The sequence below is a fragment of the Urocitellus parryii genome, chromosome 12 (assembly GCF_045843805.1).
Source record: "Urocitellus parryii isolate mUroPar1 chromosome 12, mUroPar1.hap1, whole genome shotgun sequence".
In the NCBI taxonomy this organism is placed as follows: Eukaryota; Metazoa; Chordata; class Mammalia; order Rodentia; family Sciuridae; genus Urocitellus; species Urocitellus parryii.
The window spans coordinates 69895639-69914432 of NC_135542.1; the positions used below are offsets into that span (position 1 = coordinate 69895639).

The window sequence follows — 18794 nt, forward strand, 5'->3', positions numbered from 1 at the left end:
TGTAGGATCCAGGGGGAAGATGATGCAATATTTTTCTTTTAATTCTTATTTATTTATTTATTTATTTATTCTTATGGTGCTTTTCCCATAGCCCCTCTTGGAGTCTGTGCCTTATGAGGAAGCACTGGCAAACCGCCGGGTCCTTCTCAGCTCTACTGAAAGTCGAGAAGGCCTTGCACAACAGGTATGGTACCTGGAAAATGATGGAAATTGTTAAAGAGCAGAAATACTAGATCCTCTGGAGAAGGTTTTTAAGGCATATAGGGTGCTGACTGATTCAAAAAAACTACATTAGTAAACATTTAATCTATAAAATTTTCTATACATGCTAAAAAAAGGCCATAGGTATGATTTGTTGAATAATCTGTTGATATTCTAAAAAAGTCTTCCTAATTAAGTTGGTGTTTCATTTGGCACTAGAATGATATTAACATACTTTGGCCATGATGATTAATTCTTAAGGTGCTAGATTTAAATGTGTGAAATACTAGGGTATCAATGGGGTGAGGGGGCCTGGAGACTCAGTAAATTATTTTCATTTCTTCACTGAGCAAGAATGGGAAATTTCTAGTATTTAGTTGGTCAGTTGAATTTGGGGGCAAGTGGGAATGGGAAGTACTATCTCTTTCAGAAACTGGTACAAACTGAAATCAGTATGGCTATTTTCAAAGATTTATTCACATCAGCAGCTGGCTTTTAGTTCTGGAAAAACTTGGTTTTAAAGAGAGTACAAATAAATTTACCAAGACAACATTTTGTCAATCCTGACCTTACTTTAATAAGAAACACATATCACTTATCATTTCAACATTAATGTGTTAAGGTATTAGGACTAAAAATTTCATCCACAAAGTGATTTTTAATAAACAAAGTTTCCATGGCTGTAAAACCAATGTGATACTGCAATCTATACATGTGGAAAAAAAAAGAATTCATACCTCACTTGAATCAAATGTATGATATGTCAAGATCATTGTAATGTTTTGAGCAACTAATTAAAAAAATTAAAAAAATAATAAAAAAACAAAGTTCCTCAGACACAGTAAAATGTAGAATACCTTAAAAATTAACTTTGGGCTTTTTTTTAATGTAAGGAAAGTAAGGCTCAAAAGAAATTAAGTAAATATTAACCAGAATAGCTATATAAAAGTGGCAGAACTACCTCACCTCAGAGCTCATGTTTTTCCCACTGTACCTTGGACCAGCTATGGGCTGGTCTGACAAACACTCTAGTCTTCCCTTCTTGCCTCTCTAAAGTGAGGAGAACACGTGCCTTTTAGGGTCTTGTAAGCATGCTTTGAGCCAGTGGGAGGCAGTGTAATATAGGAAAAAGAAGCCAACTTCTCAAACAGGCATATGGGGCCCCAAATTCTGGCTCTTCCTTTTCTAGCCTAGCAGATGGTCTAACTGCTGGGAGCCTTAGTTCTCCTCTTTGATAAATCAGAATTGTTGGGCTGTTGAAGGCTTCAGTGGGATAAGAGGAAGAAAGTACCACAAATGGTGTCTGGTACATGGAAATTGCTCAATTGTGATAGTTGGTAAAGCATGTGTATTCACTATAAGATCACTATTATTTTTAGGTAATTCTCAAGTTTTTATTTGCCCTAACAGGTATGTCTTAGCTTCTTATTATAGTGTGACATACTTAGAGAAAAACATACAAATTGCTAGTGTACATCCCAGTGAATTTTTATAAGTTAAATACACTGCACCTAGATTTAAAAGTGATGTGTGTGTGTGTGTGTGTGTGTGTGTGTGTGTGTGTGTGTGTGAGAGAGAGAGAGAGAGAGAGAGAGAGAGAGATTTCTCTGTGTAAGGTATGCCTTGGAAAAAATAATCAGAATTCCTGAAGCCTTACTCATGCCCTTTTCTAGTTACTACTCTCCTCTTCCCCAAAGAAAATAATCATCCTGCATTCTAATACCATAGATTGGTTTTATTGCATGATATGGAACTGTTTATTAAATGATTTTATACTGTATATACTCTTTCAGTCCTGACTTTTTTCATTTAGCATTATATGAATGAAAGTTCAAATTGTTCTACAAATACTTTTGTATTTTCTGTCTTTTGCATTGTAGTCAAATAGATGGTTTAAATTGCTTTTTCTTGATAATTAGTGATATTGAGCACCTTCTTCTATGTTTATGGTCTTGATCCAGTGCCTGTCTTTTGTTGTTGGTGGTCTTATTTTTGCCTTTTTTACTATTAGTTATCTATCTTTTTCTTATTGATTTGTAAGAATTCTTCATATGTTCTGGGTATTATGTAAAATATATCTGTTGGATAAAGAATTTTTTATATGTTCTGGGTTAAACATTTACACATTCTTCTATTCTTTGGCTTTCCTTTCACTCTCTAGATGAAGTCTTTTGATGAATAGAGATGTTTTTTTATTGTGCATTAGTTCTGTTTCTCATTTTATGGTTGTGCTTTTTGTATCCTATTTAATAAATCTCTCCCCATTCCAGTGTCAGATTTTTTTTTAACCTCTGTGATGTAGTTTTGCTTTATATTGTATATTTTATTTATTTATTTTTGTCACTAAGTTTTGTCTGCATTATTCTCTAAGATGCAAAACTCTGTGTGACTTTTCAAGGTTCAACAGAGTTTGGAAAAGATTTCTAAACTGGAACAGGAAAAAGAACATTGGATGTTGGAAGCACAGTTAGCCAAAATCAAGCTAGAGAAAGAAAACCAGCGGATCGCAGATAAGCTGAAGAGTACAGGTGGTGGCCAGTTTGTTGGGCTGGCCCAAGAAAATGCTGCCATGTTGAATGCTACTGGCCAAGGTGAAGCTGTAGCCAAGGCTGTGTTGGAGCCTGTTCAGAGCACCAGTCTGGTAAGTGTCTTTGTAGTTGCCTGCTTAAATGCTAGTTGGTATCTGTTTATCCTTGGGTTTAAAACCATTGTCTTGGTTCACTCCAGTTGCTACAACAAAATAACATAAGCAAGATGCTTATAAACAATAGTTTATTTCTCACAGTCCTTGAGGCTGGGAATTCCCAAGATCAAGGCACCCACAGATTTGGTATCTGGTGGGTGTGTTTCCTAGTTCATATGTGATCATCTGTTACTGTGTTCTCACATGGTGGAGGACAAACAGGTTGTCTGAGTCTCTTTTGCAAGGGTACTGATTCCATCAGGTCACCTCCCAAGGTTTGAATCTGTTAATATCATCACCTCAGGGTTTATGATTTCAATATAAGAATTTTGGGGAGACACATTCAGACTATCACAATTATCTAAATTACGTGTCATTCTATAACAGGAATGATACATATGCTATAGGAAAAAAATGCAGGTTAGTAAGCAGGATGCCTCCTTGATAAGGCAACTCCATTAAATTCCTTGTGATTTTACATGAACCCTTATGATGAGAACTGTGTTCCTGAAAGAGATAAAGGAAGTCAAATTTAAGATGATTTGTTTTTCCATAAAAACACTTGAAATATGTGATTATGTTTCTAAGGACCAAATGCCTAACTATTTTAATAGAAATGACCACTAATACAATTTTTAACCAATTACATGGTACACCTAAGAGTATAAAGCCCTGTAACATACATATAACATAGAAACCCATCAGGCTAATTCTTTTAAGGCAGGACGTTGGCAAACTATCTTACAACTTTATATTTCTGGCCTTTTTTATTTTTATTTTTTAATTTGTTTTAATTAATTACACTTGACAGTATAATGATCTTGACATATCATACATATGAATCAGATGGAGTATAATTTCTCATTTTTCTGAGTGTACAGGTTGCAGAATCACATTGGTCATGCATATATACATACAGCAATAATAATGTCTATTTTATTCTGATGTCCTTCCTTTCCCCCCTTCCCCTCCCATCCCATCACTTCTCTCTACCCAATCTAATGTGACACCCTTCTTTTTTTTTTTCTTTTTCCTCACTTCATCATACATGTATTCTGTATAATGATGAGGGTCTCCTTCCATCTTCCGTGCAATTCCCCTTCTCCTCCCTTTCCCTCCCACCTCTCTTCCCTATCTAGAGGTAATCTTCTCATGCTCTTCCTCCCTACCCCATTTTGAGTCACCCCCCTTATATCAGAGAAAACAGTCGGCATTTGTTTTTTAGGGATTGGCTAACTTCACTTAGCATAATGTGCTCTAATGCCATCCATTTCCCTGCAAATGCCATGATCTTGTTATTTTTTAGTGCCGAATAATATTCCATTGTGTATATATGCCACATTTTTTTTTTAATCTATTCATCCATTGAAGGGCACTTAGATTGGTTCCACAGTCTATCTATTGTGAATTGTGCTGCTATAAACATTGATGGGGGTGTGTCCCTGTGGTATGCTGTTTTTAGGTCTTTTGGGTATAGACCAAGAAGAGGAATAGTTTGAGTCAAATGGTGGTTCCATTCCCAGCTTTCCAAGGAATCTCCATACTGCTTTCCAAATTGGCTGCACCAATTTGCAATCCCACCAGCAATGTATGAGAGTACCCCCCCACCCCCACCCCGAATTCTCGACATTACTTGTTGTTTGACTTCATAATGGCTGCCATTCTTACTGGAGTGAGATGATCTTAGAGTAGTTTTAATTTGCATTTCTCTGATTGCTAGAGATGGTGACCATTTTTTCGTGTTTGTTCATTGATTGTATATCCTTTTCTGAGAAGTGTCTGTTCAGGTCCTTGGCCCATTTGTTGATTGGGTTATTTGTTTTTTGTTATTTAACTTTTTGAGTTTTTTGTATACCTTAGAGATTAGAGCTCTATCTGATGTGTGAGGGGTAAAAATTGTTCCCAGGATGTAGGCTCCCTATTCACCTCACATATTATTTCTCTTGCTGAGAAAAAACTTTTTAGTGAATTCATCGCATTTGTTGATTCTTGGTTTTAACTCTTGTGCTATAGGTGTCTTATTAAGGAATTTGGGGCCTGACCCCACGTGATGGAGATTAGGGCCAACTTTTTATTTTATTAGACGCAAAGTCTCTGGTTTGATTCCTAGATCCTTGATCCATTTTGAGTTAACTTTTGTGCATGGTGAGAGAAAGGGATTCAATTTCATTTTGTTGCATATGGTTTTACGGTTTTCCCAGCACCATTTGTTGAAGATGCTATCCTTTCTCCATTGTATGCTTTTAGCACTTTTGTCTAATATAAGGTAGTTGTAATTTTGTGGGTTGGTCTCTGTGTCCTCTATTCTGTACCATTGGTCTACCATCCTGTTTTGGTGCCAGTACCATGCTGTTTTTGTTACTATTGCTCTGTAGTATAGTTTAAGATCTGGTATAGTGATACCACCTGTTTCACTCTTCCTGCTTAGAATTGCTTTAGCTATTCTGGGTCTCTTATTTTTCCAGATGAATTCATAATTGTTTTTTCCATTTCTGCGAGGAATGCCATTGGGATTTTGATTGGAATCGCATTGAATCTGTAAAGTGCTTTTGGTAATATGGCCATTTTAATAATATTAATTCTGTCTGGCCTTATTTTTAACTACATTGAAAGTGAAGGTGAAGAAATATCTCTTATCGACTTTACAGAATTGAAACTTTCTTTTTACAAAGTTTTCTAATATCCTGCCTACTGTTAAAAAAAAAAATTAGGAAAATCTAGAAAAGGAGAAATCAGAAAGGAAAAAAAAAATGCCCATATAATCAAATAGTCCCTTCAGGTATGTTTTCCCCAGCCTTTCTTGAGGAGCTTAGGAGAGTCCCTCTGCTTTTGAAAGACCCTGCCCTCTGGCTGTGCTTTTCTACTGTTCTACCCCTGTGGCTCTTGATGCTACTGAAAAGCAAGATGGTCCTCAGATTCACCTGCACCTGGTTCACCCAGAGGACCTGATGGTGAAATGTAGAAGGCAGCTTTTATTTCCAAGATGTATACAGACCTTATCTCATCTTCACCATGCCAGAACCTTAGATATTATTAGTTTTCCTAGGTGTGGTTATGGTATTATGGAGATATTAGGAACATATCTTCATTATTTGAAGATAAATGTCAGAGTAGTTAGGGCAAGGTATTATAATGTCTGTAACTTACTTTCAAATTGTTCAGAAAAAAAAAAATATCCTTACAGAGCTATTGAATTTAGATGGTAGACCTTTTGTTTTTTCCTCCCAACTTTTCTGTAAAATTTAAAAAATTTTTCATACCAAAATATAGAAGAGGAAGAAAGAATTACATTTTTAGAAAAGCAAAATAATAATAATAATAATAATGAAACGTCCTGGAATTTTGCCCTGAATGGTCTCCAGGGCCACAGGTCCTGTGGTGCCCTGCTGATTGTCACAGTCATAAGTCCTACATGCTGCCCCATAGGAGAAGGCAACTAAGTTCACCCCCACATCAGTGGTTTAACATTTAACTGTAGGGTATAAATGAAGTTACCAGAGGGACATTCAACAAACAGAATTTCAAATCTGTCCAAGTAGCATCTGGGGGCAGTGTGACATGGTACTCCTACCTTCTCCTTTGAACTTTGCTTTTGTGTTGGAATTTTTTCTCGTTCTTTCCTGTCTTCCTGATTGTCTGCATCTGTTCCTTCCTCATCTTTCACTTGTGCTGGCAGTGGAGTAGTTGTTGGCCTGGGAGTAACTGTGGGAACAGACTAGCCCAGGGGAGACATAGCTGACAGTGAAAGTGATTGCAGCTATTGATTCTGGGTTGGGGTCTAAGGACTTTTGCAGTATGTTAGCTGAGTCAGTCCTCATCCAGGATCATAGGGACTGTGAGATTGTAAGGACTGTCACATACCAATTTTATCAGTGAGGAAACTGAGGAACAAGGAGAAAGAACTGGACAACCTGACTTCTTAACTAATGGAGTCTCGTGCTCTGATCAGTGTCAGTTATGTCAGCCTAGCCAACATAAACCCATTTGTTCACTGTTTGCTTTCCTGAGGTGCCAGAAGTTGGTAACACTTGTGCATTTGAGTGAGTATTGTCAATTGCTGAAAGTTGAGGACTAATTTTTACTTTGAACATTTTCAGTGGCAAGCACTGTTCATCCATATGTGTTAACAGTTTCCAAGAATATGAAAAAACTTTAGTACTGAACGCTGTTGGGCCATGAGTAATAAGGACTTTATTTAGGTTTGGTGCATTTCAAGGTTGCTGTGGCTTTAAGTAGGCTGGCCAGTTTGCATGTGTATATGTAGCCTTATTTTCTTCTTGTCTGTTACTGTCTGCATCTCTGAGGGTCTCTTTCCTCCTACACCACCCTTACACAGTGCAGTCAGTATACTTTTCCTAGAGTCTACTAGTGATTGGCACTTTCTTGCTTCTAGAGATTTAGCGGTTTCCTGTTATCTATAGAATATAATCCATTCATTCATTTAGCATTGAAGATTCTTGAAAGATAGTTCAAAACTGTCTTTCTAACTGTAGCTTCTTCATTTCCTTGTACTAACTGAAACTGAACTCTCTTCTCTGATAGTGTCCTTTGCATTTTTGCTTCCCCATCTCTGTTCTGCTGGATAACTCTTTATTCATAACTTTTATCCTCATCTGTTTATTCAAAACCCCTCTGCCCTCATCTACTTTCACTGACAATTCTTTCCTTCTCCTTGACTTTGTTGAATTCAAACTATACCCATCATTTAAGGTATAGTTGAGATGCCACTTTTTTCATGAACCACTATTTCTGGCATTGTCTTTAATCATTAGTATTAGAGAACCAAGACATGGGTGTCTCCTTTCATTTTCTGTATTATAGTTTATATAATGAAAATATACTGCCTTCTCTTAGGTTCTTTTAATGTTGCTTGGCTAGCCATAGAGTGCTATGAGATCATGGAGAAGTTCCCTGTTTAGGTTGAGGATTTCACAGAAGAGGTGACATGAAAGGGTTTTAAAAGTGAGCAGGAGTTCAAGGCAGGAATTGTATTTCAGGCTAAGAAAAGTCTTACCATGCAATTCTTTCTGCATATGGGAGATTCCTGCCAAAAACGATCTGGTACTTGCCTCACACGTAGTAGACAATAGAGATAAAAAAAAAGATGGAGTTTTTTGCTTTCTTTGATGTTTCTACTTTCCAGTCTTTCTTTATCCTCCCTGTCTCCCCTTAAGTGCACATAAGTGAACTAAGCATGTAGCTCTATGTGTATGTGTTCATGTGCATGTTCTGTCTCTCTCTCCTGGGTATTGGAAACAAGTGTGCTCATTTTAAAGCTAACTGATTAACAAAGGAAACTGATTTTACAAACTACCAGATTACTTTGGTGCAAGCACTTTGAGGCTGAAAAAATAACATAGAAACCTATAATTTTTAACCCTTTAGTATTTCAAAAGTTAAATTTTATTTTTTATTAAAATACCTAGTATTGTAATTTGAATATCCAGCAACTCATTATTTTTTTAAAGAATTTTTTTAATATTTATTTTTTAGTTTTTGGCAGACACATCTCTATTTGTATGTGGTGCTGAGGATCGAACCCAGCGCCACGTGCATGCCAGGCAAGCGTGCTACCGCTTGAGCCACATCCCCAGCCCAACTCATTATTTTTTATATAAAAAAAGAGAACATTGTAATCTCAAAAAAAAAAACAACCACAGAACAATAAAAATATTCATATTTTTCTGGAATTAAAAGTATTACTTTAATTAGTAGAATTTAAAAATATATCTTTTAAGTGTAAAAAAATACATGTATATTGTAACTAAAAAATACAGATGAGTTAAGGAAAAAAAAAGATATCATGAATAATCAAGTCATCATTGTGACTATTTACATTTTTTTCTACAAAATTTCCTATTATATTTGAGATTGTACTATATAAAATTTTAAGTCTATAAGCATAATATTAATACACAAACATTCTGTTATGAGAAACTATAATCTATTACTGATTATAATTAACATCTATTATTCTATTATTAATTTCATAATATTCCATATCTAATATGCCTTAGATTACTTATGATTGGATGTTGGTTATAATTTTTTAATATTCAATCTCTTTAATATATTTCCAATTTTACCCCATAATAATAAAACAATGCCAAAATAAATTTGTGATATTAGATAGAAAGCAGAATAGTTAAAAGTAATTGAAATATATAAATAACAGAGACCAGTAGAGTAGAAGAAGGGAGTTGAGGGGGAGGGAAGGACAGGAAAAGGAAGGAAAGGAAGAGGAATGAAATTGACTGAACTACCCTTTGTTTATATATATGGATATACCACAGCAAATTTCACCTTTATATATATCTATAAAGAACTAATTTTAAGAATGTAAATAAATAGAAAGAAGACCAATGAGTAAAGGAAAGGGAATACAGGTTGGAATGGGAGAATGGGGGGAAAGGGGAAGTACTAGAGACTGAATTGGAACAAATTATTTTACATGCTTGTATAATTAGGTCAAAATGAGCTTCACTATTATGTATAATTATAATGCACTAATACAAAAATTATCACACATAAAATCTCAGAATCAAAATGAATATACATATTTCAGAAAGGGCTTAGTTAAACCCAAAGAATACTTTATGCACAATACTCTGCTGGTTTTAATTTTTATTATCTTAAATAACATCTTTTTTTAATGCTTAAGAGTGTGTATTGGATGATTTTTTTGGGATATAGTCTTAAGGTTAGAATCACTGGGTTATAAAGCCTAAATGTTTTAATTCATGATCTTTGTTGCCAAGCTATATTCTAAAAGAGCTGTATCAGTTTAGCTCTTGTTAGTAGCATTTGAGAAATGTTGAAAATATATTTTAAAACTTTCCTTCCATTTATGTAATATCATTCCTTTGAAGAACTTTGTACTATATGGTATTTTCAAACCATAACTTGGGAGTAAGGTGTGAGGGTGGGGAAGTGGAATAGATACACTTTTGAAGTTTATTTCATCAAATGTAGTCATATTTGAATATATAAAATTAAATGATTAGCATGTAATTATAAGAAGTTTTAACTAAAAGACAGAGTAATTGCTACTCCTGCTTCATTGAGTACAAAATTATAACTCTTATATAAAAAAGTCTTATAAAAGATTCTTTTATAGCTAGGTGGGCATAACATTCATTAGTACACACAGCTCTCTCTTCAAAATAGTACTCTTTTTTAAAAAAATGTTATCTAATTAGTTATACATGACAGCAGAATGAATTTCATTTCATTGTACACAAGTGGAGCACAACTTTTATTTTCTCCTGTTGTACACTATGTAGAATTGCACCATTTGTGCAATCATACATACGTACGTAGGGTAATTATGTCCTTTTCATTCCACCATCTTTCCTACCCTCATGCATGCTCCCCACCCCACCCTCACCTTTGCCCAATCCAAAGTTCCTCCATTCTTCCCATGTCCCCTCCCCTCCTACTGGTATTATTTAGAATATGTGAAAACTGTCTACTTGGTATCATTGTTGATTAGTAGAATCCATTGAAACTGAGTTTCTAGTAGTTTTCTTAAGTCATTGTGCCCAAGCATAGGCCCTTCCACCTTGAACAATAGCCTGAATTCAGTAAGCATACTGTTTTTGAAATCTTAATCCATAAAAGCAAACGTTTAAAATCTAGCTGTACTCTAATGTGTTTAAAATTACATATTTTTCATTAATTTAAATCTCAAAGTTTATTAATGTCTTAATACTAAATCCAAAATACTTATTTTTCCTTTTTATTATTATTACTGTTGTTATTATTTGGTACCATGAATTAAACCCAGGGGTGCTTAAAAACTGAGCCATGTCCCTAGTGCTTTTTATTTTTTATTTTGAGACAGGATCTTGCTAAGACTTTAGGGTCTTACAAATTGCTGAGATTGGTCTTACACTTGTGATCCTCTTGCCTCAGCTGCCCAAGTGGCTGGGATTATAGGAGAGTGCCACTGTGCCTGGCTCTTCTTTCTGCTTTGGACCTTTCAGCCAGAATATCTATTATTTGTGTTTTCTGTTCAGAATGTTTAATTATGGTCACCATAAAACCATCTTTACCCTGCCTTGGCTACTGCTTTGGAAATAGGAATGGAAATGATGAGATGGGGTCCAAAGCTGATATTCCTCTTGTTCTTCATAGATAGTTTATTGAGTTTTAGTGAAAATGGCTATTCAGCATTTTGAGGGATGATTTAATAATGGTCATTATCGGTTTCTGCCTCATGGCAGAAATAGTGAATGCAGCGACAACATCATATAGTAAAGGATAATCCAAGGATTATCTTCCAGAACTGTATTCCCAATGCTCTGTAAACCAGTGTGGACTGAGAAAAGATTATATATGTTAAACATTTTGTGGTTGAAATATAAACATTCTGTGCTAAAGATTTTTTTTCCCCTTATGTTCTAGATTGGGACTTTAACCAGGACATCTGACAGTGAGGTAATGTGCACTTGGCATTGTGTTGTCTGTTTGTAAATATCTGGCACCATGTTTGTGACAAAATCCTGCAGAAGCTTTCTTGGTCCAGTTGTGGTTCTTTCCTAGCAATTCCAGCAAATGTAGGGCCAGTAGTTCCCCCTCCATCAATGGATCCATGTTGCTTTTCTCTCTGGTTCTGTTTTGACTGTCACCAACAATTTATAGCCTGCTTTTGTAATTGCCTTGTTGAGTGACTTGTCTTGGCAGTTTGACAAGGTGTGGTCCTGCTTGGCCATCTATTCACTGGTATACTGCATGAAGCCGGGAGCCATATTGTTCCTTGCAGTGGGCAGCCAGGAAAGCAGTACTGTTTAGGGCCTTGATAAACAGTTTGTTTGAAGTAAGTGAACGCAGTTCAGATTTGGCCTGCTGGATAGGTTTGTACATTTCAATGTTGAAATAGTTTTACATACAAATTTGTAAATAACCATTAAGTGAACCCTGAAATCATTCATCTTAACACTTAGTATGGCAAACCAATAAATATAATTCAAGTAGGTTGGTAAATTCTTTGGCTTCCTTATTTATCTTATAATATAGATAATATTGAACTTCTGCTTGTATTTTTAAACTCAATCGTGTGTCATTGTTAGAGTAACTGGGAGAAATATCAGTTTGGAACAAAGGTCAAGAGCTGTTCAGTATAGAAATAGTTTAATTTTTTAGTTTGTCTAAGAGCATTAGAATTGTCTTAAGATAATTTAGGAGAAAAGAGAATGTTCAGAATGTAAGAGTTCCAGTAAATCCCTCCTTTTCCCCTGCCCTCTTCCAATTAGAGCACATAGGAGTCTCACAGAAGGAAATTTTGAAAGTCCAATTTGAGGTTAATAAAAACCAAGTGGAAGGATATGGCCCCAGTGAGCTTTCCAGTACTTTACCTCAGCCTTGTTTTCTTCTGAACACAGCTTCTTTCTGAGATAGGCAGAATGCTAATAAATAAAAGAAACTTGGGGTGTCCATTTACCTGCTATGCCTGATGTTCCTTTGAGGGGGTAGGCAAACTGTAATTCCCTATCAGATTTCAAGTGAAAATATGTAAAATGTTGTCTTTTTTTTTCCCCCTAGAATTGCTTCATCTTACTGGCATGTGTTTATTTATGTGTGCTCTATTTAGGTTCCAGATGTGGAATCTCGAGAAGACTTAATTAAAAATCACTACATGGCAAGGATAGTGGAGCTTACGTCCCAGCTGCAGCTGGCTGACAGTAAGTCGGTGCATTTTTATGCTGAGGTGAGTCAGGGGAGTTAATTGGGCATTTTTATGCTGAGGTGAGTTGGGGAGAGTTAATTGGGCTGGTGGTTTTCCTCACCCCTTCAGGAATCAGGCCACCTATTCTACCTTTTGCTAGAAGAGAGAAATCAATATGCATTTTCTGTGTACCTGTGTCTATGCCTTTGGTTGCAGTTCATATTGATTAGTCTATTAACCGCCCCCCAAATCTTAATTTCAATAAGACTGATTTGTCATTTCCAAGCTAATGAAAGATAGCCGGGGGACTTAGAAGTAGCCTTTTCTATAGTCATATAATATACATTTTGGAGTATTATTATTAGAGATTTCAAATGTTTTACAGTTAAGGACAGGTAGATGATCAGAGATGAAGGAATTCTCTTGTAGGCAAGGTGAAAAACAAATATACCGTTTTTAAAAAAAACACTTTCCAGGGCTGGGATGTGGCTCAAGCGGTAGCGTGCTCGCCTAGCATGCGTGCGGCCCGGGTTCGATCCTCAGCATCACATACAAATAAAGATATTGTGTCCGCCGAAAACTAAAAAATAAATAAATATTTTTTTAAAAAAAACACTTTCCAATTTCTAAATAACAAGTTAAGTTAATTACTATAAATGAAAAAAAAAGTAACCTTAAAGTTAAGTTGTTAAAGATATTGAAAAACACAACACCCTTTATTGAGACCTGACTTTATCTGTGATTTTCTCTTATACTGTAGAGATGAAGAGGCCAGTTGCTAGAAGTGGAGAGGAGCTTTGCGTATTTTTCCTGCTAAACTAAATGATGTGTGCCTAGCTCAGTGTAGTGTGCAAGCAGCTATTGCATACATGTTTGATAAGTTGAACAGTAGCGATCATTTGTTGGAATGCAAAAAGCAGGGAGGACAGCAAATGAGAAAACTTGCAGAGGAATTGCTGTAATACCTAAGCCATACGGTACAGCAGTGTATCCTCATTATTTGGTTCTCTAACTGCTGAGTTAATGTCTCAGATTTGACTGTCACCTTCATGAGCACCTGTGCCTTACACGTCTCTCCATTCTCTGTCTCATCTAGTGCTGAGCAGGGTTGGTGTTTGATTAATAGGATGTAGTTTATTTGGTTGGCTGAACTGTCCTGAAATTTTCTTGAGAAATAAAAAGAGTAAATGGGAAATTTTTTTAGGCTATCTTATTTTCAAGAGATTTGCCTGTTTTCATAAATGTCTTCAGCATAATTGTGATACAAAAATTTGTAGATTGTCCCAGTTTTTCCTCATCTGTAAACAGGAAGTGGTGACCTCCTGAATGACTTTACTGGAATGGTTAGTCCAAGCGCCTAATGTGGACACAGCATTCAAGTGTGTCTCATCAGTTCCTCTTTGTCATTCTCAATGGTCTTATCAGAGTCTATCGATCCTTTTAATTACTCACTTTCTTTGAACAATAGTGCAAAATAGAATTTTTCCTTTTTCATCTGCTCTGTATCTGGATGGTCTAGGTTTGGTAGAACTCCCAGAGAAAACAGCTGTGATCATAACGGTCCTGGGCTCATTTTTCCCCCGTACAGATAAAGAATAACTTATCAGGTGGGACTGTGAAGCTTTTATTGCTCTTGTAATGCGCTCTTTATTGAAGGACTAAAAGTATCTTAGAATCCATGGCCAGCATGCATTGATCACTTTTAAAATAATCACTTCCCTTTTCATCTATCATATGGGTGAATGTAGAAAGTTCTTACTTTTTTTTTTTTGACAAGTGGTCATTAGTTCAGAGCTAGGGAAAAAAAACACCGATGGGCCTGGGTTATTAGACAAAATTTTTATTCCCTTTCTAAAATGATGCAATTGGGGCCTCATCTGTTGTACTCAGGTGTGGTACAGTGTCTGTAGGTGTTCAGCAGGTGCTGTGAAATGAATGAAAAATGAATGGCTTTGGCCTTTGGGGATTATTTTCTAATAACCTTCTCTGAAGTAAATTTGGTTTTGGAAAACACTGTTTCTAGAAATGGAATGTTTTCTGATTTTACAGTGCAGAGCACTCACTAAAAGACTAGCTTTGGCTGAGAAGTCTAAGGAGGCATTGACAGAGGAGATGAAACTTGCCAGTCAGAACATCAGCAGACTTCAGGTGAGTTCGTAAGTGTTATCTAAGCAGGCTTAATGTTTTTTCACTGAAAGCCCTTGGGCAGACAAGTCAGCCTTTCCTTTCAGCAGTTGTGGCATTTGACCTCTGCATATGCTTTTTCTAACCACTTTGTTCCTAGCGTATTTTAAACAAACATCTTATGTCAGACAAAAAGTGATTGACTTGTTTATTTCTCTGACTTGACCTTTATTTTAAATTATTCTACAGTCAGCATGTGCTTGAATTATATTTACTGATAATCCTCCCACCCCCTTCCTTGTAAATACTCCTCATAGTAGACTGGAGGCTTGTTCTACACACATTATTCTGTTCTTTCGCTTTTCTTTTTCATAAAACTGACCTACATTGAAAGGTGGGGCTGCAAAACATTCTTCCTTCTTCACCATCTTGTTTTGTAACATGGTACCCTTGTTACGTAAACATGGAACCGGACCAAGGAAAATACATCATCACAGTGCCCAGCTCCTCTTTGTTGATCAGCTTCTCAGATTAGTTAGGAGCCCGTGTAGGATCAGATCTGAGGGGCCTGAAGAGAGCATGAGAAGCAGGAGGAGAAAGGAAGGGCACTTCGTCCCTCGAGGGCTGTGGGCCACTGAGGAGTGGGATGGTGTGAAAGTGTCTGAGGCCCTGTGTGAGGCTTGAGAAAACCTGAGGGGATCTGGAAAGATCATTTAGTCCTCTGGCCTTTCTGATGATTTTACACCTGGTACAGAAGGAAACCCTTAAACATTTTTGCAAAGAAATTAAGGACATATTTTGAAGGCTGAGAGAAACTTCTTTTCCATTTCTTTTTAAGTTTTTTTTTTTTTTTTTTAATTAGACCTGTGCCTTCACCTTTGTGTTAATTGATCAGCTGGGCCATCTTCATAGGTTGCTTTTCCAAATTTTAAAAACTAATTTTAAAAGCTTCAGACTAAAGTGACTAGTGGGACTTTAAATTTCCTTTTTTCTCTCTTTTCCTTTGCTCTTCAGGATGAGCTGACAACCACCAAAAGGAGTTATGAGGATCAGTTAAGCATGATGAGTGACCATCTGTGCAGCATGAATGAGACATTGTCTAAACAGAGAGAAGAGATTGACACCCTGAAGATGTCCAGTAAGGTATGTGGGGTGAGGTGAAGAGGTAGTCCCTCTGCAATGTATTTAATATAGTTAATAGAAGGTATTTCACTGTTGTGCATTTCAGGAGTGAAAGATTATGAGATATATAATGCGTATAGATCATTTTTCTTAATCTCATTTGTCCTATCAAAAAGTAAAATTGAGTTTCCTTGACTGAGTTATAAACTTAGAAGTTCTGACTTTTTGAGGCATTAATATTGTGTCTGCTTCTTTGGGGGCACTTTTGGCATTTCTGCTATTCTTGTGGAAGAGTGGCGGTGGCACAGAGGTTTTTAGGAAGGGGATTGTGCTTTGTTTACAAAAGTATCTAAATGGTACTGTTGAGTAACCTTTAACAAAATTTATTCTCATAGGTATCCATATAACTAAGGAATGTCTGACTCTTTTTAACTCTGGAGATTACCTTTTTCATAAAGCCTCTGTTGTCTAAGCCAAGGTCAATAGATAACCGGTAATCTATTTAGGTTGGAATGTATATATCCACCTGCCATATCTTTATTTTTGTGTCATAACGTATGTAGTATGTATTTTTTTGCCAAGATGGTAAGCTTTAAGGGACCAGGTGCTCAGTTCTATGTGTCATCTCTGATGCTTAGCACGTTTCAGTAACTACAAGAGGCTATTTTACCACCATCAGCTGGAATTCACTGTCTATAGCTTGTGCTCTTTGAGATCTGCTGCTGCTACTTAGTAATTCAGCAGGCATTTATTGAATCCTGCTCTGTGCACTGGAGAAGAAGTAGAGATGAATAAACCATAGCTTTATTTTAGCTTCTGCTTGTGGTGGTGTAGGGCAACATTGAGGTCAGTTGGGGTCTTCTTGGAAAATACATAATGTTAATGTATTTGTATTACATAATTTTTATTTTTCAGTGTAGTATCATGGTATTTGTTGACCTCTCCCTACTTTAGAGGGTGTCTCTGATGCTTCTCTGGGCCTCACTGTGATGATTTTAACCAGCCAATATGGTTCTGATTATGGTTCTTCAGTTACTCGTGCTTCAGGAAACTTGAGCTTGGAGGCAGAAGGTGGGGGTTGGCCTTCTTAAATAATGCCTCTTTTTACCTTTTTGGCCTCTTGATATTCCAGCAGGGAAATGTCTAACTTGAGGTTATATTCCTAGTCATGGAGGAAAGCACACACATTGAAGAGGTTACGTTTTGTCTTTTCTCATTTTAGTATAGAATGAGAAAGCCAGTTTTAGCACCTATCATTTGAAAAGAAGTAAAGTGAGTCCAGGGAAAGCCTTGAATCTGCAAAGCATTTGGTTCTGAATTGAAGAGGGTAAATATTGAGCACAGCAAAGCTCATTATCCCAGAGGTAATTAGATTATAGCTACTTCAGAAGGTAGGGAATTTTCAAGTTTTCTCAGAGCTTTTTAATCTGTTCCTCAAAATACATGTCATTAAGAAATCTCTAAGAGACTTGTCTTCAATTAGGAGTTTATATTGTTAGCCTTTCTTTGATCATGCTGTAATCCCTGTATTTTGCTTCCCCTCAAGTTTATTAATAATTTATAGTGCTATAGCATCATCTTATGGCTGAGTTGACATTGTCTCCATTGGATACCAAGTAAATATCCTCAACCATTTGTTTGCTATTATCTTTCTCTTAGTATTTGTATTCTGCAGGCATTCCCCACTTACAAGAAAAAAAAAATGTATCTATCCTCATAGTTTAGGAATTTAATTAAAATGTATTCCTAAGAAATGAACTGCTCCAAAAAAGAAAACATTATACAAAACCAGAAAGTTCAAGTTTCCTTATTTGATGGAATTGGAAATAAGTGAAGATATTTTCTCTCTAACTATTCTCAGCTTACTTTTGACAGATAATCAGTATCATTTAGCATTTAGTTGGCCCATATTCAAAATTATTAGTTATTAAGGCCTTTATACAGTGTTTGTTTAAATAGTGAAAAAGCATGTTTAGGCTAAAATTTTTTACTCAGTTTCATGAAATCTTATTCTCTGTTGTCTTTAGAACAAAATGAATGTTTTGAGGTTTTGGTAAATCCCAGATAGTAGCCTGCTTTTCTTCCTTTATTGCCTACCCCAGCCCCCACAGGGATAGGGCCCACAGAAGTAGAAAGCAGGGAGAGTTAAAAGTAAACTGTTGTGCGATTATTGAATAAAAGTTACAATGTGAGGTTATCGGCTATTCTCCCTCCAGGAAGCAAAAATGTTCCAAAGTGAAATATGGCCTTCTGACAGCTTGGTTTATAAACTATGTGAACTATTTTTTTTTTGGAAATTTGTATTCTTATTGTTTATATTTTTCTTTGCCTAGGGAAATTCAAAAAAGAACAAGAGTCGATAGCTCATAAATAGCTGGTTGGCGACTGTTCTTTCCAGAGCTGCTGCTACTGCTGCTGCACAGAGCTGCAGGCCGAGACTCCTCGTCCAGCGCTGGCGGCTTCGGGAAGCTGAAGTGTTGTTGGACCTAGTAAACTAGTCAGTGTTGTAAATGGCCTTGAAACATTTAAAATATATTTGTAACCAGTAAGGCAAATACAGAATTTGATGTTGACAGTAAAATGGAAAACAGTACACATACCATGGATATTATAGGTTTCCTTATGCTGTTTTTACTGTGCACTTTTTAAAATTAGGTTTTAATTTCAGTATGTGAGAACAACAAATATTTTGTATATTTTCAAACTCAATTATATGGTAACCAATTTGGTATCTATGGAATAGATATATGTTTCTGGATAAAATGCTTAAATTGTCAAACTGTCATTACTTCTTACTATAATTGAAAGCAGTCTCCAGATTCTTTTTTAAAGATTTATTCATATTCTCTATCTCTCCCTCCCTCTCAGAGGGAATGAGTCTTGCAAACTTCAGATCCTGTGGGTTTATTATCATTGTCTTCAGCTCTTCAGTACCCTCTCTGTGTTAGGATAATAGCTCAAGAAAATTCATGTCAATAAATTCATACTTATGTCAAA

At 36.1% G+C, this 18794-nt stretch overlaps 1 protein-coding gene across 1 annotated transcript in view; it reads left to right on the forward strand.

The window, feature by feature from the left end:
• Positions 1-18794, forward strand: part of Ppp1r21 (protein phosphatase 1 regulatory subunit 21) — a 65046-nt gene extending 46252 nt beyond the window's left edge. Inside the window, exons 16-22 of the mRNA XM_026385759.2 lie at positions 92-184; positions 2600-2842; positions 11291-11323; positions 12477-12593; positions 14601-14699; positions 15690-15818; positions 18131-18794. Of these exons, the coding sequence (XP_026241544.1) occupies positions 92-184; positions 2600-2842; positions 11291-11323; positions 12477-12593; positions 14601-14699; positions 15690-15818; positions 18131-18160 (744 nt within the window). The 3' untranslated portion in view covers positions 18161-18794. The remainder of the gene's footprint in view (positions 1-91; positions 185-2599; positions 2843-11290; positions 11324-12476; positions 12594-14600; positions 14700-15689; positions 15819-18130) is intronic.